At 41.6% G+C, this 26,246-nt stretch overlaps 1 protein-coding gene across 1 annotated transcript; it reads right to left on the bottom strand.

Annotated features, from left to right (window-relative positions):
- Positions 1 to 383: 383 nt before the first annotated feature.
- On the bottom strand, positions 384 to 26,084 carry KPNB1 (karyopherin subunit beta 1). The gene is made up of 22 exons (XM_059997560.1): positions 25,711 to 26,084; positions 25,548 to 25,606; positions 23,168 to 23,350; positions 20,513 to 20,713; positions 19,458 to 19,610; positions 17,709 to 17,768; positions 16,843 to 16,932; positions 16,385 to 16,495; positions 15,524 to 15,625; positions 14,053 to 14,277; positions 12,648 to 12,839; positions 11,714 to 11,844; positions 10,496 to 10,643; positions 10,078 to 10,149; positions 8,698 to 8,842; positions 7,040 to 7,122; positions 6,441 to 6,548; positions 5,912 to 6,055; positions 5,692 to 5,797; positions 4,915 to 5,029; positions 4,096 to 4,257; positions 384 to 3,427 (listed from the first exon to the last, which is right to left on the bottom strand). Coding segments are annotated over exons 1-22 (2,631 nt in total). The 5' UTR covers positions 25,751 to 26,084; the 3' UTR covers positions 384 to 3,426.
- Between the last annotated feature and the right edge of the window lie 162 nt (positions 26,085 to 26,246).

Here is a 26,246-nt window from a genome sequence, read left to right as displayed (position 1 = left end):
CTACAAGTCTCTAGGGGGGGAAAAGTGGAAGCAGAAATTAAATACACGCTGCAAACTAAGTAAAAATCCAACCTTTGGACAAGCCATTAAATAGACGAGATCATTAGCCTGCAAAATATGCACAAGACAGAGGACAATCTCCAGCAGCTTCAGATCTCTCTGGACAGGAAACCTCCTCCACGTAGTCATTTTTCACTACCTCATTTGTAGAAAACTTTCATTCATATCCCATTGTACTACGTAGAGCTAATTTTTAAGACAGATGTGTCCTTCCTCTCCCCAACTCACACATCTATCACCACACGCACCAGCTTCTTTCAAACAACTCATTTCACCTCCAAGGAGGTGACACCGTCTGGAACCAAAAATGAAGCGGCAAAATGTTGAAAATAAAAATAAAGCGGACTTTATTTAGAAGATAAAGGTGGTGTTATCAGTTTTGGTTAATAAAGTTGGGCTCAAGTGTTTTAACAGGTCTTTACTGCCATCACAGACTGGCATGCCAAGGGCATTCTGAATGCCAATTACAGACTGAAGTTGTTTCAAAATCCAAGATGCTGTCAAAATCTGATGATGGAGCTTGGATTTGGATGTTTTTCTTAAAGTTGGACTGACACATTTCTTATATATGAGTGACTAGATTACTTGGTTCTGAAAATGAAAACACTACACTGAGCAGTTCCCCTCCTCCACAAGTCCGTAAGGCAATGTTGCAGTTGCCTCTGACAGCCAAAATCTCAACATTTCAACAGGGGAGCTAAGAGGAACTGGGAAAATGAAAAGCAAAATTAATAAATGTAATTGTAATTGATATAGGCAGCTGCCACTTGTGGCAAACCAAAGCCTAGTCCGATGCCTATTTTCTTCACATTTGCACTGCCATCTTACCAGACGGTAACTACATTCTTGAAGGAATGTGCCAAGACTAGAGTGGGGAAGGCCCAGACAGTGAGTGGGCAGAATGCATTTTGCATCCATTTGCCTTAGGTGGTACAATTAAGGACAAATACCTAGTGGGAAGACCCACTAGCCAAAGGTAACTAGAAAAGAGGGTAATAAATGCATAACCAGTGCAGAGTAACTGCGAGGCACCAAGACCACAGTCCAACCAGCCCATTTTCCTCCTCTCCATCACTGAGTGGATCTGGGAGAAAGCATTAATAACAGCACTTGTCAACTGCTTCCCTGGAACAAAACATGACAAAACACACGGGTTTTGTTTTCATTATGGTTCTCGGTGTACTTTATTCTCCTGCTGTCTAGCTAAGCAGCCCACACAGGACAGAAATGGGTAGCACTGAGGAATGATCAGATTTTTTTTTCTCCCCAATATTCCTGCCCCCTCCCTAAGCCCTGACCAACCCTTATCAGGAATGGTTAGTATATCACCCTTTCCCTCAAGAACAACTAAAATTTAAACAAGGCATTATAGGGCCAGGTCTCTTCAGAGGGCTCAGGAGCTGGTGTGAGCTCTTTATTCACAATGGAGTGTCTTTCCTTCAAACACCTGGATTTTTTTTTTTGTACACTGGTTCATAGATCGGCACTTGACTTTGAACCTGGCACCAAAAGGCACAATATCTGATACCCTGTACAAGAGCTATTAGAGATGCTGCCGTATGGATGGGCAAAACTGAGCCAATCCCGCTTATGAATGGAAGGCTTGAACAGGGAGTTGGCAAAGAGAAACATGTAAGCCCATATTTTTTGCTAGAATGGAAATGAAAGTGGGAAATTAAGGTCTTTTTAATCCTCCAAATACCTGGAAGCAATTTAAAAATCTTTCTTGGTGCTTTTGAAAGCAGCATATTCAAAATGCCAGCAAAAACTCCTAATAACTGCAGACCCAAAAGGGGATCAAAGCTTACCAACATCCCTCCTTATTGCTGAAAAAGTCTAAAACCAAAATTCAGGGTGCCCTGTTTCCTTGTAAAAGGGAAAATAATTAAGTCTGATTTATCATCATAGCACATCACACTTTAAAAAAAATATTACAGCGTGTGACCAGGGGAATGTTTTGACACCATTTTATTAATCTTCAACTTCAGTGGAAAAATATAACCTTTTTCAAGTGCCATTTTCATCACAAGAGTTCTAGCATATATATATATGTGTATATATATATACACACATATATATTCCTTTGTTTTGATTACTTGGTTTTGAAGTGCAGCAAGAGACCAATACCGCATTATAATCAATCAAATAAAAGAGAACAGAAGGCCAAGCAGTTTCCAAATGGTTATTTTATCAGATTGTTTAAACATTAAATTTATCCTTGTTTGCAATCCAAAATAGTTACCTGAAATTTGCTGTTTGTGTTTACTTTTATGGTATGTTTATTTTCTAAACTCTTTGGCACGATTTTCTGGGGGCGTTCAGACTGCCAAGATACATGTCAGGAGAGAACTTTTCTTTTTGTGCTGCCAATTATGAGCATTTAAATTTTGGTTTGTTGGGTTGTGGCTTTCTTTTGTTTTCGAAGTCTGCATTCTTTATTTGTAACAACTGTATTTTTATTTTTTCTATATCCTCTAACTCCAGAGTTCCCCCCCACCCCACTTCTACATTCACAGTTGAACCATATTATTAGGAAAGGCGCCTTGATGAAAAGATCAGGGTGGGAGCTCTGACCATTCGTCAGTGTTTTCCCTAGAATTAAAAAAAAAAAAAAAAAAAAAAAAAGAAAAAAACCCAAAAAACAAAACCTAAGAGCGTCTTTCCTTTTTTTTCGTCTTATATCTCTTGTGCTGCATCAGTAGACAGAACTTCAGTTAGTTTCATGAAATGCAACATCCTAACCTCTTTTTTTCTGGGAAAAAGAAACTGCAATGACTTGAAGTTGAGAATGTGGATACCGCCTCACTCACACACACTCATTCTCAGACTGTAAAGAATCCCTCACCCTCCTTTCAGCCAGCACGCATACAGTACCAGTACCACGTGGCAAAGGTACACCAAAGGTGGGCTTGAGACCCAGGCTCCATCTTTCTCATCAGTAGCAAAGGCCAGGATGCCTTTTACAACAAAGCACCACAGCTGAACCCAGTCCCTCCTCCTCTCCCCCAAACTAGTCATTCCACTCGGCACCGGCCAAAAGACAGAAAAGCTAGTTCTAGCCTCTCCTGGGAAGAGAGAGCTTTCTTTTTTTTTTAAAGTAAATCCACCATTTTTCTCTTTTCCAAGATGGCCGACATTATGGTTTTCTACGAAGTCAGTGATTACTTAGCTCACCAGCAGCGCTGCTGTTGATGGCTGCAGCTGCTGCTGTGGCAGGATTTTCAGTGTGGTGTGTTTTCAAGCCTCACTCACTCATCCTCTCATTCCCAAACATTCAGCATCCGTGCACACTCCTCACTTCCGGGTTTTTCAAAAGATTGGAGATTTCCAGTGGGGGTCTCAGGTTATCATCCCAATGGTAACAGATCTAAAAACAGATTGGAAAAAAGGTCAATATTTGAAATCCCATATAGCCAGTAGAGCCAAACACCTCTCTGATTCCTACAATTAAGTGCTTATAGACCTGAATGGAATTTGTCAACTTTTCAATCATTAGCACTTATGAAGGGTAGGAAACTGAAAAGATAAAACTCAAAATAGCCAATTTTACTGAGATCTGTGGTGTAAGATAACTCACTAAGTGAGAGGAAAATAAATTAAAACTACATTTCAAAGCAGAGGTCAGACAACTCCGACTTTGGATATCTTCTGTAAAAGAAAGCAATGTCTCAAAGCACTGCAGTAAAGAAATAAAAGAACATGAGGAAAGAAATACAGAGTAGAAAGAGAATTTTGGGAAAATGCCATTATCGATGACTTTATTAAGGTCCAAAATGATTTGGGGACTTCAGTGAATTCTAGTTATGTAATTTCTGTTCTTTATCACCATGAGGAACCAAAAACGTGGCTCAAGGAAAGATTGGCTGCCTGACCCTTCCACTAGTACAAGGCTGAGGAACAAAGGCCTGGCTCAGAAGCACTATATGGGAAAGAGTACAAAACACCTAAAGAAAGCCCTTGTCAGAACAGTCTAAAGAAAATGTACCTCCTCCCCAAGAAAGAAGAAGAAAGAGGGCAGAGGAGACAAGCTCTTACCAAGCTTGGTTCTTCAGTTTCCTCAGTTCTTTTGTTGCCCATGTAGCAAGGGTTTTTGCTTTGTTAGTCTTCGATCTCCGTCCTTCAGTTAACAGTTCATGGATCATTGGCCTAGCTTCTACTAATTTCAGTACATCCTTCCCAAATGCTGTACACAAGTCCCTGTGCAAAGTAAACACACCTGAAAATGGGCTCCTGGCCCTACAACAAGATCTTGTTTAGAACCTTCCGAACCAGTGCTAAGCTAGCTATGGGTTTCTTGGTATTTACCTACTTTTTAAAGCTGGAAGAAAATTTAAAGATAAGTAAGTCTAACACCTGCCCTCAACAGATTAAAAAAATGAGGTCTAAAAAAGTAGAATAACTTACCCAAGGTTCCACAGCTAATTCATGGTAAAATGAGAACTAGACTCCAGGTCTTTGAGCTGCTCAAAACCAATGTTCTTTCTTCTAATGATACCTCAGAAACCCTCAGTAGAGGAGGCTAAACAGAGGCAATTTGTTGACCAACATCAGAAGAGGGGATGGACATAGATCTGATGCTGCTTCTATTATCTCAGAGAGCTCACTTCATAAGAGTTTGGTGGGGAGAAATTAGAAATCTGGAGGGTCTGAAATGAGATTAGAGCTAAATTCTGGAATGAATTATTATCTGAGAACTCAAAACAGGACATGATGGGTTCTATTAAAGAAAGAAATCCCCTCTGTACCAAAAAGGTGGGTAATTGCCATCCAGGCTACTCTCAATATTCTTCACTACACGTCTTCTCATTTTCCGGACACATTCTATTCAGCTATCAGAAGCAGGGTATAACCTACCCGATCAGTCCAGCAGCACAAGCCACTACTCCGTCTGTATGATCCTCATCTCCAGCAATGTGGTCAATGAAAGACAGAATAAATTCTACTCTGGGTTGTACCAGCATCACATCCGCTATAAAAGAAAGAGGTCTGATGAGGTTGTCCCACATTTGGCAGGACTATATACCCTGTTTACACCCTGTTTCAAAATTCCCAAATACTCTACTCCCATCACGCAGGTTTTGGGCTGGAGAACTAGTTGCATACAGTTATACCAAATTGTTCTTCCTCAGATTAAGATGTCATTCTTCAAGTCAACAGAAGAGGCAGATACTCCTATTCTTATAAGCAGATATATATATCTGTAGAAACACAAATGGAACCTTTCCTCTAAGCCTGTAATATCAAAGGAGTGAAGTACAAATATTTCCCCAATCAATAACAAAAACATCAGTTGATAGAGGAAATCTAATGCCCCCAATCCTTCAATTCAGATGCATGGTGGGGGTTAGGGAAGTCCCACTCAGTGTTGGCACATATGCAAACAGCAGCAACAGCCTTGCTGGATCCCATCCCTTGCAATGCTCAAGAAATGTGAAGCAAGGTAGCTGAAGAAGCAGGGATCAGAAGAGTCTGTATCCTCCCTCAAAGCTACTCCCTTCATTAGAGCACTGTTCCTCCTTCTCCTCTTCTTTTAAGCAATAGGTGTTAGTTTACAAGTAAACTACACAATGAACACACAGCCCATTTGGCTAAGTGCACACTGGACTAAGTCAACTGGGTTGTATACTCAACGGTGTACGTTCTCCTGGTCTCCCTTCAATCCCTGGACAATTCCAGTATAGGCTTCCAAGCAGCCTTCCCTTAGCTCATTCAGATAATCCACCATGTCATAGTCTGACTGTAAGAGAAAAAGAACAGAATCTCCATCATATCGATGGCCTTTAGTTGTAATATTTGTCAAAAGTCCTGCTCCTCCAGTCAGGGCTGGACTTAAAGATAGCTTTAAACTTACCTTGTCCACCTGGGCTTGGGAGGCCTGCTGAAGAGTATTCAATACAACCTCTAGATATTTTTTAAACTCTCCACCAATAGCAAGGGCAATATCACCAAACACTGACAGAATCTGTGGCTTCACAGACCTGTGGACATTTTCATTCTGACAAGGAGAAAAAAAAAAATTTAGTTCTGTCCAAAGATTCAAAAAGCTTTTTAAAATAACCAACTACTGATATGTTTGGTATAAACCTTAAGGAACATACACAAAAATTAGCAATGCTTACCTCTAGATAGAGAGATTATATATTTACTTTTTCTTTGTACTTTACTGGTCCCCACCTGCCCCACTCAAGTTCCATGCATTGACCATGCGTTCCTTTAATTAACTTCACATTCTTAGGTTAGAATCATCTTGCGAAAATGAACAATTCCCTTCATAAGCCCACAGCCAACATTCTGGGGCATATACATTCCCTGTCACGGATCTTGATGTTTAACTATCTTTCTAACCAATGGTAAATTAGATTGTGTGTATAGACACTCACCCCCAAGTTCTCCAGTAAGAGCTGCATCACCTCATCACAGAAAGGTAAGATGTTGGATTGCAGGGCACGGCATAAGTCTCCCACTAAGCCCACAGCCGCCAAACAAACCTGCCAAGAATCAAGAAAATGACCTCTAGAACAGAAAAGCCTGCCTGCAGGGGTAAGGCATGATTTTTTACCTAGCTACTGGTCCTTTATCACTTGAACCTAGAGTCAAAGAAGAAAAGACCCTTCCTCTCTCACATTAGTTCATTTTTTAACAACCAATATGGCAGGAAGAGAACTAGGACTATCTAATCTATCATTAAGAAAGGACAGAAAAGACAATATTCACCAGGGATGGTGGTGGCAGAGGCGGATGGTTTACTGAAAACAAAACAAAACAAAACTCCTTCTTAGGGTGCTACTCTGATGTGTCTAATATCCTGTCCTTCACTGACTATTTCTAGTTCAGACACTCAGGGCAACAAAGTAGCTCAACCCTTGGGGTGATACACAGGGAAATACTACCTGGGCTACAGGATCCAGACTTTTGTACTACAATGACTACCAAGTATAAATGAGAATATAAATGTATTATTGTGAAAAGCACAGCTTACCTGGTACTCAGCATAATTTTTCAATCCAATGCCCAAGAAGGGTTTAAAGGCCTCCATGTACTTTAAGAATTCACCACCCAACACTGTAAAGAAACAAACTATTAGCACCACAGGATATCACAGAAGAGAACAAAAATAACCACCCTAGCTCTCCCAAAATGTATGCACTCCAGTCAAAAGTTAGGTAGAATGTGAGTTAATTACAGATTCTATCACAAAGACTTAGGGCTGCCTTGGACAAGCCAAATTCATAACTGCTAAAAGCGCCTAACTCTTATACCCTGGAGATAATGCCAAATCTCCAAAGAGTGGGATTTCACTCTGGCTGAAACTACCAAGTGGTACGGCCCTCAAGGAATGCCAAGGTTAATTATGAATTGCCTGAGCTAGTGATATTGCCTCTTGTCCATCTCTTCATCTGATTATAACATGTCCTCTTTGGAAGCCAGCTATTTTTTTGGCCTTGCCGGGCAGCTTGTGGGATCTCAGTTCCAACCAGGGATTGAACCTGAGACCACCAGGGAACTCCTGGAAGCCAGCTTGGTCTCTAGCCAATTCCATCAAGGACTTACTTAATAAGCCAGTCAAGAAAAGCTGTCTGGGTTTCATATCCAAATCAGCCACTCCAGGAACCAAAATCAACTTCTGTGCCCTGCCAGGGTAATCACATGTTGCCAGACCAGTTGCACATAGGCTCCTTATGCTAGAAATGGGTCTGCCTTAATAATACACCTTACAGGGCTTCCCTGGTGGCGCAGTGGCTGGGAATCTGCCTGCCAGTGCGGGGGACATGGGTTTGGGCCCTGGTCCGGGAGGATCCCACATGCCGTGAAGTGGCTGGGCCCGTGAGCCACAGCTGCTGGGCCTACGCGCCTCACTGCAGAGCCCGTGCTCTGAAGCAGGAGAGGCCATTGCAGTGGGAAGCCCACGCCGCAGCGAGGACTGGCCCCCGCTTGCCGCAGCTGGGGAGGGGCCCACGTGCATCAACGAAGACCCAACGCAGCCAATAAAATAAATAAATAAATAAATAATTCTTAAAAAAAAAAAAAATACACCTTACAAACCACCACTGAAGAAGCATTCCAGGTTTCTGAAGTGCTCTTTAATGTGCTTTTAATGGCCTTTCAAGGAGCCTTAAGTCAGATATGGCTTCCCCAAAGCAATTCTGCATAGTTAGACATGTAACACCCAGAAAATCAATTAATTCCTAGAACTCGATGTTTCATTCCATTCCATACCAGGCACCATATTGCGTCAACCTGAATCCAAAGCATTACAACCCAAACCAGAAGGCACCAAGTGCCAGGAAAGAAAATAGAAACCTTTACTTCCTCCATGCTTTACAGGAGCCAAACCTCAATAAAGCAAGTAGACTTTAGGGGAAAGAAGAACCTGATGAATTTGAGGTAGGTAACAGTTCCCTCCACCCCCAGAAAGGTTGCCAATCTGAGTTGCAAATTGGCTCCCCATTCACTTCAAGGAGAGTGGCAAGGCAGTTATACACAAATTTACACTTATGTTCAATCCAGCTCTGAACTGACTCAATACCCCAATAAGTGAGAAGACGGGACTATGCTTTTTTGCAGTCAAAAATTCTTCATGGCCATTGATACTCTTGCATTCTAAAGACATTCCCTGCCCAATTTTGGCTCACTGACCTTCCACCAGTGTGCTAACTGCCATTAGGGCATCCTCTTGCACTCCCCCAGACCCAGCTGTGCTTTGGAACATCCTTAACAGGGAAGCCATGACCACATCAGAGATCTGCAAAGCATCTTGATGTTGCACTTTCCGGAGAACATTCTGTGAAATGAATAAGAGTTCAGAATCTGTTGATTCCAAACCCTTCAATCAGAACACCATACTTTTTTTTTTAAAATCAATTAAGTCCCTAGAATTCTTTTTTTTTTTTTTTGGCGGGGCGGGGGGGGAAGGCTTTTTATGCTCAGAAGTTTTGACAGTGCAAATCATCTACAATGAAACATACATTTAAATATCTCATCTATTTCCCAATTCAGAACAAATACAAGATGATCTTCCATAGTGCAAAAAGTCATCTCCTCTGTGTTTTATTTAAGTCTGACAAATCCTTGTCAGCAGCCTCCATAATCTAGTTGTACTGGAATGGCAGTTAAATTATTTCAGCTTTGAATAAGGACACGTCATATTAGAGTTCTTACTCATAAAACAAAAGAGCAACCCTTTCTATAGCCTAACCCATTTACAGATGATGGTCAAGAAACTATCTTGATAAACTGAAACCCATCTGACTTTTCCCAATTCAATATTCGTCAAACCTCCCTCCCTACCCTTTAATTTGTTTCAACTAATGTTACTGGATCAGGAAAGACCTCTTAACAGTCATGTTTTAAAAAATAAAGTTTGGAGTAAAAAAGAGAACGGAGTCATAGGTAAGATGACCTAGTCAGCATCACTCAATTCTAAAACCTAGTACCCACCTAAGCACTAGACAAGTTCCAAGGTTTTCCTGTTCTTGGATAAAAAAGGGAATAGCTCCTCAGCCATGCCATGACTCCAGTCACGAGCAAGGAGTTAACAGTTTAATTTTCCCAGTCTCTCCTCAGAAAAAGTCTACTGTGAACACCAAATACTATAAATTATAATAAAGTTTCCAACAGCAATTGTTTCAAAAGATGATGGTAAAAACACAAGGCTGTATTTTTAGCTCAGTGAACCATAGCTGGGAACCAAATCTGACTGGGCTACACTTGGACAACCCAATGAAAACCAGACTAAAAGTTGCTAATACAAAATAGCTGCACAGCTGGGAGGACCATCACAAATGGAGTAGTTTCCTTCCCTACACTGTACAAAAGACAAACCGCATTTTTACGGACAGACAAGAAAGGAAAATGGGAAATTACTCTCCTAATCAATCAGACTAAGGCCTTTTGAGAAGAGCTTCTGACCACCATCATCTATAACATCATCTTCAGAGTTCTGTGTGTACATGAACTTGTCATCCTGAGATATGATTCTCTTCCCTGGAGCTATTAAGTGATAAGGCACCATCATACCTGAAGAGTTGCGCAGAGTAAAGACTGAAGGTCATTGAACTGGATCCTATCCGATGTGCTCTGGATATGCGACTACAAGAAAAAGAAGATCATGTTCTGAATAAACACCTTCTGAAAGGGCTTTAAACTCCCTCAATGCTTCCATTTTTGCTGGGTTTGCCAGGACCACTAAATAATCTTTACTGGTGCTAATGCAGGAAAGTAAATAAGCTTATATACGTACATGGTGTTACACATGTATGAATAAACTGTAGCAAGCAATACAATTTTAAGTTGCAACAATTTTTGTATAAGCCTTATATCTTTCTGAGAACATATATGCTTAAGCACTGAAAAAAAGAGAACAGCCTTGAAACTAGAGCTCTGTGTTAAGTACCACACCCTTCCCACCAGGAACCAGGAACGCCCTCAGTCTCACCTCCATCTGGAGCACCTGCTGTAGTCGTTCCATGATGACTAGAGTCGTTTTCTGAACTGCAGGGTAACAATCCTTGGCACTGTTTTTCACAATTTCCATCAGAGATTCATACGCAGAACTCCTCAGGTTGTTCTGGTGTCCATCAGGTCTGTAAGGAACAGACAGCAAAAATCGTAAAGCCTTAACGGAGAAAGGACAGAGAAGTCATTATAATATAGAAACTCTCTCACTGAAAATAACCCAGAAACCGATATGGTTGCAGACTTGATCTGAGTTTGGCAAACACAATACAGCCTGGAACCAAATTTTCAATCTCTGAGCCAATGACTACGTTCAATATGGTTTCCAGACCTGTTTAAACTTTAGAATGGCCCTTTTGGAAATGGGCTAAAATTGTAGGAAAAATAGTTAAAAATGCTGAAGAACCCATGTGGATAATTGAAGAGGCTGCACAAGTAGCTATGAAAAAGACAACTTGGGAATTCCCTGGCGGTCCAGCGGTTAGGACTCCGTACTCTCACTGCCAAGGACCTGGGGTTCAACCCCTGGTCGGGGAACTAAGATCCCACAAGCCACGTGGTGTGGTCAGACAAAAAAAAAAAAAAAAAAAAGATATATCAATTGTCTTCATTCATCTGCGAGATGAAGAAATGAACTAGTTAAGCATGAAGAACTGATATCCAGCCCTCTTCCTAATGGTTTCTTTTGAGCATGGCTTTAGGTATAGCTTACACAAAATCACAATAATTAAAGGTTGTCCCCAACTTATAACCCCTTCAAACTACATTTCCAAAGGTCATTTATAAAACAACTGTATTTAATGCCAAGTTCCTCACCCAATATCATAAATGGTGTTTAGTAATCTGGTATGGCAACTAAATTCATAATGAGAGCTACTATTTCTCTTATACCATAATCAAATACTCCTATTAACTGTAGACACTGCAAAATGAAGGCACCTCTCTAGGTCAACTACTTTCTACCTGTAGAGAAATGAGATTATTTTCTGACCTTAGTTATAAACCGTACAATTCTAAGGTAGTCGAAAGTCTACATTTCTTTCCTCACTCTTATTTAAACAATCTAGAACAGGATTCTTTTAATTTCTCCTATTGCAATGTTTCTATGATTAGGTTAAACAGTCCCTACACAAGAGGCAAAAGGAGTTGGATGCAAAGACACCACTCATTTCACTCATTTCTGTGTAGTATCAGTTACCTGTCTGTGGTCTCCAAGAGCTTCTGAACTATGAGTTCAAAAGAAGAAGATAAGCAATAGGTAGCTGGTTCTTCCTGATCATCAGCTACATCTGCAGCTTCATAAGCAGCTTCAGCCAGACTGGAGAAAGCCTTAAACCCAGACAGAGTAAATATTAATTAAACTTCAAAAGAATCCCACTCCAGGATTACCTCATTTTCCCTTAAGATACCTTGGGCAGAGTTCCTTTCCAACTGATCTAAGAATAAACCAATGGCAGTGAATCCTCAATTCTTCCTATCCAGGTCATCTCAAGACAACTTGACATGTACAGCTACCCTTAAAATTAAATAAACGTATGTATGTACGTATGTTTCTTTATATTTTGTTTCTGCTGCCTAATAATCTACACACAACTCTCTAAGCAGCAGAGTATTTTCACCTACCACGAATGCCTGCCACTTCATTTCTTCTCTTTCCATTCACAGAAAGCCTCTTTGTCCCACTCCTTCCTTATTTTACCTTCCTCCCCCAAACCCCAAAGGTCCCTAACAAACTACATTCAGCCTATACTGACTCAACACTGAGCTGCCTACCTTCCTTCCCTCATACCCCCTTCTCAGCAATGGTTACTTTTCATGGCCAGCAACTCTCTACCTTAATCAAAATTTCTTGTCCCCAAGCAACTGAAGAAAAAAACCCAAGTCCAGATAGTTTTCCCGCTGGCTTAACATGACTCTTCTAAATGGCTCGGGAACCAGTCACCATGAGACAACAGTTCCCACTGGGTCATGCAGCTCACATCTCCCCCACATTTTAATTGAAGAAATTAGAAAGGAGATGCTATTCAGAAAAAGTCTTCTAGTGAGGTAGACCCATTTCTCTCCCACACCTCCTACTTCCTCGCCAATGGCTTGGCCAACCTCCTTATCTCACCAGGAAGAAAATCCCTCACCCAGCACACATTTGAAGCCACTCTGGGTTCAGCACTGAGGCCCTCAATCAGACACTGCAGCAGGGGAGTCAAGTAGACATCATTGATGGCAGCTTCGGGAAGCAGTTCACAGATTCTGCCCACAGTCCATGCAGTTGTGTCTCGAACAACTACACTGGGGTCTTTCATTAATTCTATTAAGGTGGGCATAGCCTGAAAATACAACAGTTATTGGCAAAGCAAAACAAAGATTAAAGTTCATGCTGACTGATACCTCAGAAGAGGAAATACTGATGTTTGGAATTTAACTCAAAGTATCAAGATGGTTTTGTCATTTTATAAGACATGCTTATCAAATATCCAACAATATAATAAAAGTAACTGGAAAAGTGAAAAAGTCCTCCTCTCTTCACCAAATCCCAATACACAGTTTTATTAAGAGTTTGGTATGAATACTTGCAGCAATCTTTATTGAATTACTCAGGCAGAGATCCCAGGATGAAGCTGTGATGGCATTTAGCTATTCCTGAACGGTTGAGGTCTATATACGCTAAGCTCAATTAAAATGTACTCTTGGGCTTCCCTGGTGGTGCAGTGGTTGAGAATCCGCCTTCCAATGTAGGGGACACGGGTTCAGTCCCTGGTCTGGGAAGATCCCACATATCGCGGAGCAACTAAGCCCGTGCGCCACAACTACTGAAGCCTGCGTGCCTGGATCCCATGCACCACAACAGGAGAAGCCACGGCAATGAGAAGCCCGCGCACCACAACGAAGAGTAGCCCCTGCTCACCACAACTAGAGAAAGCCCACGTGTAGCAACGAAGACTCAATGCAGCCAAAAATAAATTTTAAAAAAATATGGAGAATTGTTTATGATATAGCATTTAGTGAAAAAACAAGTTTTAAAACTATTTGTACAGTAAAATCTCCATCCTGTTGCACATACATGCACACTGTTATCACTGGGCAATGGGATTAAAGGTAGCTTTTTCTTTTTGGCCTTTTCTGCATTTTTCAAGTCATATGATTTTTGTAATAAAAAAAGAAATATATTTTATGCCTCATTGACAGCGAATAGCTATCCACAAGTAATCTTTGTGGATAACTATTTACACCTTTGTTTTTAAAATAAAGGCAAGGGCTTCCCTGGTGGCGCAGTGGTTGGGAGTCCGCCTGCCGATGCAGGGGACACGGGTTCATGCCCCGGTCCGAGAAGATCCCATGTGCTGCGGAGCAGCTGGGCCCGTGAGCCATGGCCGCTGAGCCTGCGGGTCCGGAGTCTGTGCTCCGCAATGGGAGAGGCCACAACAGTGAGAGGCCGGCGTACCGCAAAAAAATAAAAAAAACAAAGGCAAATCTTCAAGCAAAAAGTTTAAATAAACAATAAATATCCCACTTTCCACCCACAAACTCCCTCAGCTTCACCTGTATAACTAGTGGTTTGAGCTGATTGGGCTCTGGTCCTTCCAAGATACAGCCGAAAGCCATCACTGCTGCATCCCGGTACCGCCAATCAGGGTTCTTGATGTGTTCCTTGATGAAGGGGAGGACATGCGGGACAATGTCATCTTCACAGCAGGTGGCCAGGAGCATGAGGCACACCCCAGCTGCTTTGCAGGGGTTCCAGTCGTCGTCATCATCATTTTCATCCTAGTGAAAGAATGTGGCATTAATTAAGTTTTTGTTCAAAGAATCACTTTAACTCAAAAGGTCCTCTGACTACTCTCAAATATCATTACAACTTAAGTTTTGGGGAAGTAAATAAAATATAAAACCTTCATATCTTTATCCCTTCCACAAAGATTCATCACAGCACAGCCTTTGTTAAACAAGATGTAGATAGAGGGAAGATACTTCTTAGCACTATACAATGAGATGAACAAACTCCAACTACATGCAATAAGGATGAATCTTGAACACATAAAGTAAAAAGCAGGGCAAAAGAATATATGCTACTTGATTCTAGTTATATAAAGTTCAAAATCAGTCAAAATCTATGCAGTGAAAGGTGAGGGAGGAGTTAATGACCAGGAAGAAGACACTGGGGGGATGGGGGTGGGGAGTGTGGTTCTGGTGTGCTAGTAATTATTATTTCAGTAAAAAGTTAAAAAAGATTCCATTCAGATCTCCCTTGAAACTAGAATTCAAGGTATATCCTTCTTATTGTGGCTGTTCACACCAGAGTAATTTAAGGTAGGCTGCTTATGCAACTTCAGAAAATTATATACCTAAAGAATGATTTGTTCCCAAAATGAGAAAAGCACAACAAAAATATACAAAAGTGAAAATACTAAGGTCAAAGATAGAAAAACAACAACTGTAAAACTAAAAGATGAGATGAAAATTTAAGGGAACACCGAGTCCATTTCAAACTAAGTGTATCTCTATTTATCTTTCAAGATCGCTCTATTAAGAGTCATGTACTTCCCTAAAAACAAATTACATTCCTGTGTACGAAGAAATTTTGCAGTGCTCAAAGTTACAGCGTTGTTTCCTCAAAGCACTTCCAGCTCTTTGATAATATTTCACATGCACCAGAAGAGATGAGGTGACAGAAAGAATCTTTCCAAACACCATACCAAGAAAAACTGTGATGCATGAAGCTGAAAGGGAACAATGGCAACCAAGATACACTTCTTATAAGATAATTTCTCTACTTACTCATTAAACCCACATCCCTCATGAAGTCTTGCTACAGTTATTTTGTCAGGCTGATCAAAAACTACTCAGAGCCTAGAGGATCTTACTGATCCAGCTCAGCTCTTCCCGAGGCATCTATAACAGAACATCAACTAGTTCAAGAGTTGCTGAGTTCCTTCGTGGCAACTGTTCCACAGCAAACCAACCGTTAACAAGGCTTCACAGCTCACCTGGCTAGATTTGGAAGGTAACTCACCTGTTTAGTTAGTGTCTGTGTGAGGATTGGAACCAGGTATTGTAGTGCTCCCTTGGCATAAAACTTGCTGGTGTGCTCAGGGGGCCGTCCTTGTTCTGCTGCCTGAGGAGAAACATAAAGCAAATTCTGGACAGCAGCAAACAAGCTATGATACTAAAGGCATACAGTGAGAGCTGCCCACAGGTCTGTACAGAAATACATGGAGCACATGGTAACATGCAGTGTGTGTGCTCTTTGGAGGCGCTCATTTTTGGGCTACTTCAATGAGATTCTTTTAGGCCATACATATAATCTACCTTAAAGGACCAAGGCAACCTTAAGAATTATATTCTTTATTCACTAAGTGACCTCTGGATGAAGAGATGTATGAAGCTTACATAAAGATGCCAAAGATTGTGCTTTTTGTAGGACATAAAGACAATCAAGGTTGGAAACAAAGCTTGAATTCGAATTTGCGAGTGCAGGATTAACCCCTTTCTCCGTATCTAATTCCTTCACCAGAGTTAGTAAGCTATCAATTATACATCCCATGCTTGCATTAGGCCTTCCAAAAGAAAATAATTCAGCATCAGATGTCACCTGGTTAAAATGCGACTTCCTGCTGCCCCCTTGTGTTCACAGTACTAGTATTTTCAACAAATCCTGACTGGTAAAAACAGGAGATGCTTCATTCCTGATCCGTCTCCCTCATGAGGGCCTTTGGCTAGCAGAAAACCCCAAATCTCTATAAATGGAGATACCGTCTAAGCCCGGTCATAATAAAGCTCTCCCAGAGGAAAAATAATATCCACAAAAGAGGTTAAGTCCCAAAGCCCAGTCAGAATGACAGCTCTCCCACCACATGGACTCTCCCAGGCTCACCTCTGAAGCTTCAATGGCCAAGTCCATTTCCTCATCACAGACATTGGACCAGAATTCTATCCCTTGTAGGGCCACCTCATCAATATCACTTTTCATTGCTTCAATTGTGATCTTAAGAGAGAAAACACAACACCCCAGGTCCCAAATAAGTGCTGGTTCAAGTTCGACCCCTCCTATAATCACAGATACTCAAGTTTCAAAAATGTATATTTATGAAAGCTAGGTCTGAAATGAAAGGTAGGAAAAAGAGATTTTTAAAATATACTCTTCTTATTAGTACAAAGGTAGCACAAGTTTTCTTGGCACACTGCTGATGAACTTAAATCTAATACGCAGACTCAGGGAATTTCCTTGATTTCACAACATTAAATAATTACAGAACTGACGAAACATCAACTAAGAATAATGGACTTTTGCAATCAGCTCTATGCTCAACTACATAAAATAAAAATACTTACTGCAAAAAGAGCAGGACCCATATATGTCTCCATGTACTGATAATATAAGGACATTATCTTCACCAGATTCTGTAAGGCAGCCACTCGTACCTTTTGCAAACATCAGATTAAACAGTTTACTATTTAGTTTAATAACAATGCAATCTGACAAAGGGAAATAACCACTTCACTCAAATGGGTTAATAATCTATAGTGTCAATTGAAGTGTATTTCTTTTCCTTCTTTTTTACTTTAAAGATATCTGTGGAACCCCTGGCAGGACTAAACTCACTAACGCCCTCAGACTGGATGTTACTCCCACCGGCTTCAAGGGTCAAGGTTTAGGTTACTGCAATAGGAAAGCTGTTTCAACGGCTACAATGGAAAACAATCACTTGAACAACCTACAGCAATTAAATAGCAAGGCTGGGCTTCCCTGGTGGCGCAGTGGTTGAGAGTCCGCCTGCCGACGCAGGGGACGTGGGTTCGTGCCCCAGTCTGGGAAGATCCCACATGCCGTGGAGCGGCTGGGCCCGTGAGCCATGGCTGCTGAGCCTGCGCGTCCGGAGCCTGTGCTCCGCAGTGGGAGAGGCCACAACAGTGAGAGGCCCGCGTGGCGGGAAAAAAAAAAAAAAACAGCAAGGCTGATCAAAAACCATTTCTCCCTTAAATCTTTTTTAAGAAGGTGACAACTTCCATCATGTTAGCTTTCCAAGGACTATTCTTCCCTCTTCTCCAATTCAGTGAAGAAAAATTCTTATTTAATGACAGTATTAGTCAAACCTATTTCTGAAGTCACCAGATTCCAACATTTCAAACTACTATGCTAGAGTTAGCATTTCCTAGGAAAGACAGAAGACAAATTTTTCACATGACCTCTCACTTACCCTTGTATCTGGACACTGTGTGGCTTCACAGACCACCTGCATAATAAAGTGCCTTTCGGACTGCAAAAGAATAAAAATAAAGAAAATGAGAAGAGTATAAACCACATATATGAAGATTACTAGACTATCCCTTCAAAGAAAACTCTCACTCCCTCAGGGACCCACACAACCCTGGACCAATCAAGCAGGTTTTCCCGACACAGTAATGGGACTATGAAGGCTCTACAGAGTTTGCCCCCAGTGTCTACTATATGACCTGCCCTCTAAGGAGGTCCTGAATCTTTTAATCCCCCAAATGACCTTCACTAACAAGACTTGAGGAAGGAAGCAGACAGGAAAATGTAGGTCACAGGATTGAAATAAAGATGGCTAAAACAAAACAAAAAACCCCCCTACAATTAGGAAAACCCCCTTCCTTGTATTTAAAATTTAAGAGAGGGACTTCCCTGGTGGTCCAGTGGCTAAGACTCCGTGCTCCCAATGCAGGGGGCCCAGCTTCAATCCCTGGTCAGGGAACTAGATCACGCATGCCGCAAGTAATATCCCACATGCCGCAAGTAATATCCCACATGCCGCAACTAAGACCCGATGCAACCAAATAAATAAATAAATATTTTTTAAAAATTAAAAATAAAAAAAAATAAAATTTAAGGGAATTCAAACAAACCCAGATCAAATGTGGTAAGATACAGGAGAAGACTAATGAACTACATTTTCCAAGCAATTAGAATTGCAGTTTGCTTTCGTTTCTTAGACCTCCCTACTCTGTCCACTCTAAGGCCAAGAAAAGGCAAAAAGCCCAACTAAAGCATCAACAAACGTGCAAAAATGCTTTCAGACTTTCAGTCGATTGCTTTCACCCAGCAATCGACTTCTGGATATATATCCAAAAGAACTGAAAACGACTTCTCAAAGATATATTTGTACACCCATGTATACAGCAACACTATTAACAACAGTCACAAGGTGGAAGGAAGCAAAACAAATGCCCATCAACCAACGAATATAATGGAATTATTATTCAGCCTTAAAAAGAGAATTCTGACACATACTATAACATGCATGAACCCAAGACATTATGCTAAGTGAAATAAGCCAGTCACAAAAAGACAATTCAAATACTGCATGATTCTACTAACATAAACTGTCTAGAATAAACAAACTCATAGAATCAGAAAGTATAAAGGTGGTTGCCAGGGATTGTAAAGGGGAAAATGGCGAGTTAATATAATTTCAGTTTTGCAAGATGAAAAAGTTCTGGAGATTGGCTGCAAAACAATGTGCATATACTTAACACTACTGAGCTTTACACTTAAAAATGGTTAAGATGGCAAACTTCATTTTATTGTACATTTTAACACAACTACAAATAAATAATAGGGGGAAATACTTTCAGGCAAAATAAACTTTATTTATTAATTTTCAAAAGCACTTTCCTAAGGAAGTATGAAACAGCCCAATTTGCATATTTAAAAAAAATCCCAAAGCATACTCACACTTTGGACTGCAAAAGGGAAAACCTAAACCTAGAAACATTTTAGATCACATTATTCCCAAAAGCCTGATGAGAAATGGCAAACACCTACTCCATGGTCGTTTCACACAACACAAATCTTAACTAGATGGGAAATAAATGCTTCTAAAGAAGATGGTACCTTCTAAGTCATAAACTTAAAACAAAACAAAACTTTCATTTAACTCTCACGCCTCACCCTCTGAACCTACACCTTTTAATCAAGAGACACTTACCTCTTTGTCAAAGTTTGCTTTGGTGAACTCCAGTGAGTTCAGGAGTGCATTAGTAGCCGCTAGCTTCACATTATTACTAGGCTCTTCTTTCCTCATCCCCTGGATTATGGCAGTCAGAATCTCATTGGATTTATCCTGTAGCTGCTCTGGGTCCTGAAACAGCAGAGAAGTGCAGTGAATATAATAATTGAGCTCATGACTAATCAGCAGTCCTTTCAACTGTAAAATCTATTTGAGAGAGTATCATGAGACTTTCCTGATCTTTTCCCACACATTTCCATTTAGGGACAAACCACCTGCAAAATATCCCAGGGTCTGGTAGTCCAAAATTGAACTGAAACAAGTTAAACTCATCAACTTCATCTCTGCTTCTTAGCATAATGACTCTGGGCATGAAGTAATGCTGGCTTTTTTTTTCCCCTTCTGTGCAAATGGAGATGGCAGTCTGGTGTTTTTTTCCAGGCCATCTGTACCAACTGAAGTAAAGCTTCAGAACATCTGAGGACCAAGGATCAACACCTGGGCACATCTATGGAGTCTAAGTCCAGGTCAAGTGCTGTGGACTTCTTTGCTTCATCAAATCTGTATATCAAAACAGACACCAAGAGTAGTAACCTCAGCAGCAACAACAGTCCTAGGAGGGCTGCATTTAACATACTGTGTTGTGGCTCCAGTGGTTAAACCACTACAGCAAAAGCTGGCAAACTGTTTCTGTAAAATAGTAACTGAAAAAGTAACACAGCATCCTTGGTACATTGAGGATCTTCAGAAAGCGATCAGATCAAGGAGAGGAGAGAATATCTATGCCCCTCCATACAGGGATTTCCATCTTGAGTTTGTAAACCTTAAGTCTCTTTCCTTTAGGGCATGCTTAGCAATATGAGGATAAATTAACTATCTAAATATAGAAGTCTAAAATAACAAATAAAGCAGCCCTACTTTCAAAACACTCTGCAATAGCTTGGTTTTCTTCATGATGATAAAGAATAATTCTAATACCATGCACGTTACAACCAGATGGAATCAGAGGTATATAAGTTAGATACAGCACTTACTATATCTTGGCAAATGTAACCAATAGCTTCCAATGTCGACTCTTTCATGTGCTCTGTGCTGTTGGGGTTTGTGACATTGGCCACCAGCTGAGGAATGAGTTCTGGCCATTGGTTCACTGGGATCTCTGCACAAGCAATACCAGCCACACACTGCGAGGCAGAACTAGGCCGGTAAGTTTCTGTGCCCAAAGTCTGCAAAACCTGTACGCAGGTACACACACAAAAAGACAAAAGATATCAATTTTAATACTACTTAAATATATTTTGCCTACCAGCATACCTCTTACATCAGTCTCTGAATTTTCTATAATACAGAAAAGTAGGAAAAGGCATATACAGTATAGGCCACCTGTTGGGAAAACAGCCAGCCTCAATACCAACAGCAGCACAATCAACACTGCCCCAGAGGCTAGAAATGAAACCAATTATCTCCTACTTCCAAATGGAATCTCCAAAGCCAGATACCTCACCTCAGTGTTCAACACAAGGTGAGAAAGTAGCAAAGGCATAGGTACAGATAAAGAATGAAGCCACAACTGACCCTGGGTTAATCATTACCACGATCAGCTAATTCTGTCAATGAACTCACTAAGAATCACCAGTCCACTCAAAAGGCAAACAGTTAACTGTTCCTGGCATGAACGCAGGACAAAGAGTAGCTGCCAGATATCCAGGCCAGCTCTGCTGACTAGGTCAGGTCACTTAGTATCCTGCTTTGTAGCTAATAATAATGAAATCCCCATCCTTCCCCCTTATACGGTATATCATCAGCCCTGCCCACTCCCAACAGCTCTACCCAATAACAGTTCTGATTGATTCTAAATGAAGGTTTTGCTCCCTAGGGCTACCAGAGCTAGACTGGACTTTAAGAAAGACTGTTATGGGGAAGGGGGCAGGGAGCAGGGATGAGATGAATTGTCCAAAAGGGCAGGGGTTGAACAGGTATTAATCCAAGTCTGACTAAGAAATCCAGGGTGCCTTTATACTGTATTGCACCATCTCCTAGTACATACGTGAATCCCATTCTATCTTTAGCTTTTCTCCTTTAAATTGCTTCTAGAAGACCATTAATTAATATTACTTGAGGTGATTTAGAGACTACAAATGTCTAAATCCTGACTACTGAAAGTTATTTTTTTAAAACTAGGGGTGACCCTAATGATAATAGTCAATTATCAGAAATAAGAGGAGTAAGAAATTAGCTCTCAACTGTGTCCAGACCCACATTTTAAAAAATAACCACCAGCACTGAAAAAGTATTACCAGATGTGCTATGAAAGGGAAAAAAACCCAAGATAACTGCTATTTTTTTCATGCATGAAAGCTCAATAATGTCTATACAAATTCTTACTCAAAAATTTTAAATTTGGTGTTAAGATTGATGTGCCCCCCTCCAAAGTCAACTACAGTTCCAATCATGTCTTCTCTCATTTACTATTGTGTAATTTGAGGAAAACGAGAAATTGAATGAATACAGTTAAGTACCAAGATTTCCAGTGATTATGGGACTTCCCTGGTGGTCCAGTGGTTAAGACTCCACCCTTCCACTGCAGGGGCATGGGTTCAATCCCTGGGTGGGGAACTAAGATGCCGCATGCCACACAGCGAGGCCAAAATACAAAAACAAACAAACAACAACAAAAGATTTCCAGTGATTAATGGAATAAACTTCATTTATATCAAATTACTGAAAGAAGGATTAAAATGTTATTATATAAGGAAACCCAATGTGGACAGAAATAGCTCTACATATTCCAAAGAAGATTCAAAATAAGTTGGCTTTTGTAACCTAGTTTCCTGTCATGAGTTCCTCCATGCAAGAGTGAAGAGGGAAGGAGGTACATAATTAGAAAGAGAAGTTACTGCCGTAAAGAGCACTAATTTACCTAATGCTGACACCCAGAACCAGGAAACAGAAGATTGATGTGCAGAACCACGACTAGCACAAGTACAGACGCAGAAATCCCCCCACTGGTTTCTCCTCAAATACCAAGGACCAACTGATGACTGCACAGATGTTTGACTTACTACTCTCTGTGCCTTATCCATGTAACACAGGCCACTAAAGAACCCAATTAAAAAAAAAGCATATACGTCCACATATTCTGAGTTCTTTGCTGTAGCAAGAATTATGGATTTCTAATTCACCAAGCAAATCACAAGAACTCCATAACGCAGCGTAACAAGTGACATTCAATTTTCCTCAAAAAAATAAATAAAAACTAAAAATCCATCAGCTCACTTTTTAAACACCTTGACAAAAAGCCAGATGTCTCTAGAAGTTTCTCATTATTTGCTAAGTAGATAAAATCATGATTAATGTCATAATCTTATTTCACAAACTCTTTGGGCTTGAAAGCCCAGGAGATCATTTAATTCCCCTTCTGACTCCACACAGTGCCATGCCTAAATCACCAAACAATGGAACTATCTACAGCAGAAGTTCAGCAAGAGCTAAGTGTTAGTTAACTAAGCTCTAAATCACTTGGATAAAGACAGTTTGAGAAAGAAGACTTGTATCAAATACATTTTTTACCTTCAAGTTAAGTTTAGATCCCAGACATCTATTGCACTGTCAGCTCCTTCCCATGTAGATGACCAAAGAACTGACACTCCCCAGGCTAGTGTGACCAAAAGGAGATGAAAGCTACTTACATAATTTTTGACTTCCCGTCGAGCATTAGCATCAATAGCAAGCCACCTCTGCTGGTACTGTGTCTTGATATCTGGATCTTTAGATGTCAAAGAATTCTTGATTTGTAGACCAGCTGCAACTCTGGCAACCTGACTGTTTCCTGGATTTGCCAGCACTCTGGACAGTTCCACAAGGAAAGTGGGCTGTTAAGATGTGAATGAATAATACCTCTTAGGAATTTTACCAATTGAGAATAGCACCAAAAAACAGGGGAAAACCTAAAATTTTTAGGACATATAATATTTCGGAAAATGCCAAAATATCTACTTCAAGATTCCTATAAAAATGTTATTTGGTACATGAGGAAGTCATCCATCTTCTCACACAGACTCAGCATTTAACAAGGAGTTACAGGTTTTCCTATCAACATCAACTAAGAGTGCCCAAATCTTCACATCAGATCCCCCAGAATTAAAGTAAGCTTGACAATCTGGTAGAGGATTCTTCTTCATACCTAGAACAAAACCCGGTACTCAGTAATTTGTATTTGTTAAATGAATATGTTATGACAGGGTAGAAAGTAAAATTGTTACTTTTAAAATTTAGATTAAAAAAAATCTTGGTCCAAAAAGAATGACACCCAGGGTGGCTTTTGATCTCATGGAAGCAGGTTATAAGAGAGGGAAGTACTTCTAAATGTAAAACATAGACTTAGGAGGCTAGTGTTCTCTAGTTTAGTTTTCAGTGTTTCAGCAAAATAACAGTGAAAAAAGATATATAAGGGAAAAGTGATAACAAATATTTAGAAATAGGGGGCAACTGAAAAGATAAAAATGTCAAGGAAAATGACTTCATGTTTAATAGGCAGGAGTTAACACACTAAAAGTGTGTTATTAACAATTCCTTGAGTTGTTCCTATTCTTGAGTTGTTTAAACATTACTGTAGATTCTTGAAAAGTATACTCAATCTTTTGTACTGCTCAGGTCCCCAATTTGGTTTAAAAATTTGGTTTAAAAATTTTAACACACACTAGTCTTCCCTGCCAGAAGCTCTCTCCAATGGAAAAGCTAACAGGAAAAACTAAAAGCAAATAGTTTACCACTAACAAGTCCTCCAACCACAGTGGGAAATAATTCTTAAAGGTTTTATTAATTATATACCACTAAAGAATGTTAGGAATGTTGGGAATAAGATAAAATGTTAGGAATAAGAGAAAAGGCTCCTTGCATATTTAGCAAAAGAAGAAAAGAGGAATATATACCAAATGGAAATATTATCAGTCTATACTAGTGGATAAAAATCTTTTCTACGGAAAATTAAGGATAAAAAGATTAGTAGTAAAAACTAACACATGGAAAGGCAAAAAAACCCACAAAAAACACGAAAACTCCACAAAACACAAAAAACCCAAAAACCATTCAAAGGCAGTTTGTATAAAATAAAAATACACCTTGTCACTTTTTTTTCTTGCGTTATTTTGCCTAAGTAACACAAAAGAACACATCTGGTTACAGTGAACTATTACCTTTAAAAGATGTCTAGTATCATTCACCCTTCTCTCTGCTCCCCATCCCCCCAACAGGAGGGAATCCAAAGAGGAACATTACTGGCACATAGGTTGTTTCAACCAATACATCTCACAATTTTATACAGAGATCCAGTCTCTAGGGGACTTAACATTCATTTGTTCTGTATCCTTTAAATTTGAAAATATGAAAAACGAGGAACTTTCCTCTGGAAACAGGCCCGATCTCAAGGATGAGCCTCAGCCTGTTATCTGGGTGCAGATTTAGTCTCTACTGATTCGGGGGTACGCGGGGGGGGAAATACAAAAACCCGGGTGAGAAATACCCAGTCAAAAAAGGGAGAAACACTGCCGGAAATGGGTTAAGAGGCATTCGGGTGCAGGCCTGGCCATGAGCACAGACCAAGGGAGACTGGAAACGGTAGAGCTCTGGGAAGTACGCGAACAATCACAGGGGCCACGGGACAGGAAGGAGAAGCCGGCCCCGGTACGAATAAGGCGGGCGGCAGGGTTCGTAGCTTCCACATGGCCCCTAGGCCCGGCTCCCCCACCCCCACCCTTGCTGAACACGCAGCGCCGCGCAACCTAACCTCCCCTCCCTCCCTCTTTCTCCCTCCTGCTGCACCGCCGCCCTCAGGCTGCACGCCGATTGGGTGGCAGTCACCCCGGCGCGCCGCGCCATTGGCCAGATGCCGGGCCCGGGGCGGGACACACCCACCGGCTTCCCGATGGCGGGGTTAGGTTGGACGGGGGGGGGAGGGGGACGGGATGGGGCGGGGTGGGTTCCCGAGGCCTGGGCCTCCAGGAGGGCGGGAAGGCCCTCATGCAGGGGATGGGGAGACGGCGGGATGGGGGACGGCGGGGTGGCACGCACCAGGTTCTCCACGGCCGCACGCTCCAGGAACTTCTGCGCCGCTTCCAGTTCCAGCCGATCTGGGGGGGAAGGAAAGTGGGAAAGGGGACAGGGTCAGAGGGGCCAGGGCTTCCCCTCCCCCCACCCAATCACCTCAGTTCGACCCCCGGCCCCCGCGTCCTACCGGGAGACACGGTCTTCTCGAGGATGGTGATAAGCTCCATGGCGGAGGCGGTGGCGGCGACTCCTCTTAGGACGACGGCCCGGCCTCTCGGGCGGCGGCTCTAACTGGGGATGGGGGTTGGGGGTCGGGTGGGTAGGGAGGGTGGGGTGGGGGGCGGGGGTCACCACAAGCCCATTCACCGGCTCCCTCTTGGTAGTCGCTCCAGCTCCCCTTCCTTCCTCCTTTCCGTCTTTCCTCCCTCCTAATTTGCTACTGGCGGCGGCGGCAGCTGCTCCTCTGACGGCGGGGGAGGGACCCCGGGGGCAGCTCAGAGCGCGGCTGGTGCTCGGGTGGCGGAGGGAGAAAGAAGGGAAGGGAGGCTGTGAGTTAACGGCGGCTCGCAGGGAGGGAGAGAGGGGGAGGGAGGAAGGCGGAGGGATATTCGGGCCGGACCTCTCTGCGGCGGCACCGCGCTACATGTCGATTGGCTGCCGCTGTGGCCACGCGGAATCCCCAATTGGCCCGGCGGTCAGCGTTGAAGGGCCGCCCTGCGCCCA

This window comes from Delphinus delphis, chromosome 19 (assembly GCF_949987515.2).
Source record: "Delphinus delphis chromosome 19, mDelDel1.2, whole genome shotgun sequence".
NCBI lineage: Eukaryota > Metazoa > Chordata > Mammalia > Artiodactyla > Delphinidae > Delphinus > Delphinus delphis.
Note: the sequence above shows the minus strand (reverse complement) of the source record. Positions and strands in the feature narration are given on the sequence as shown.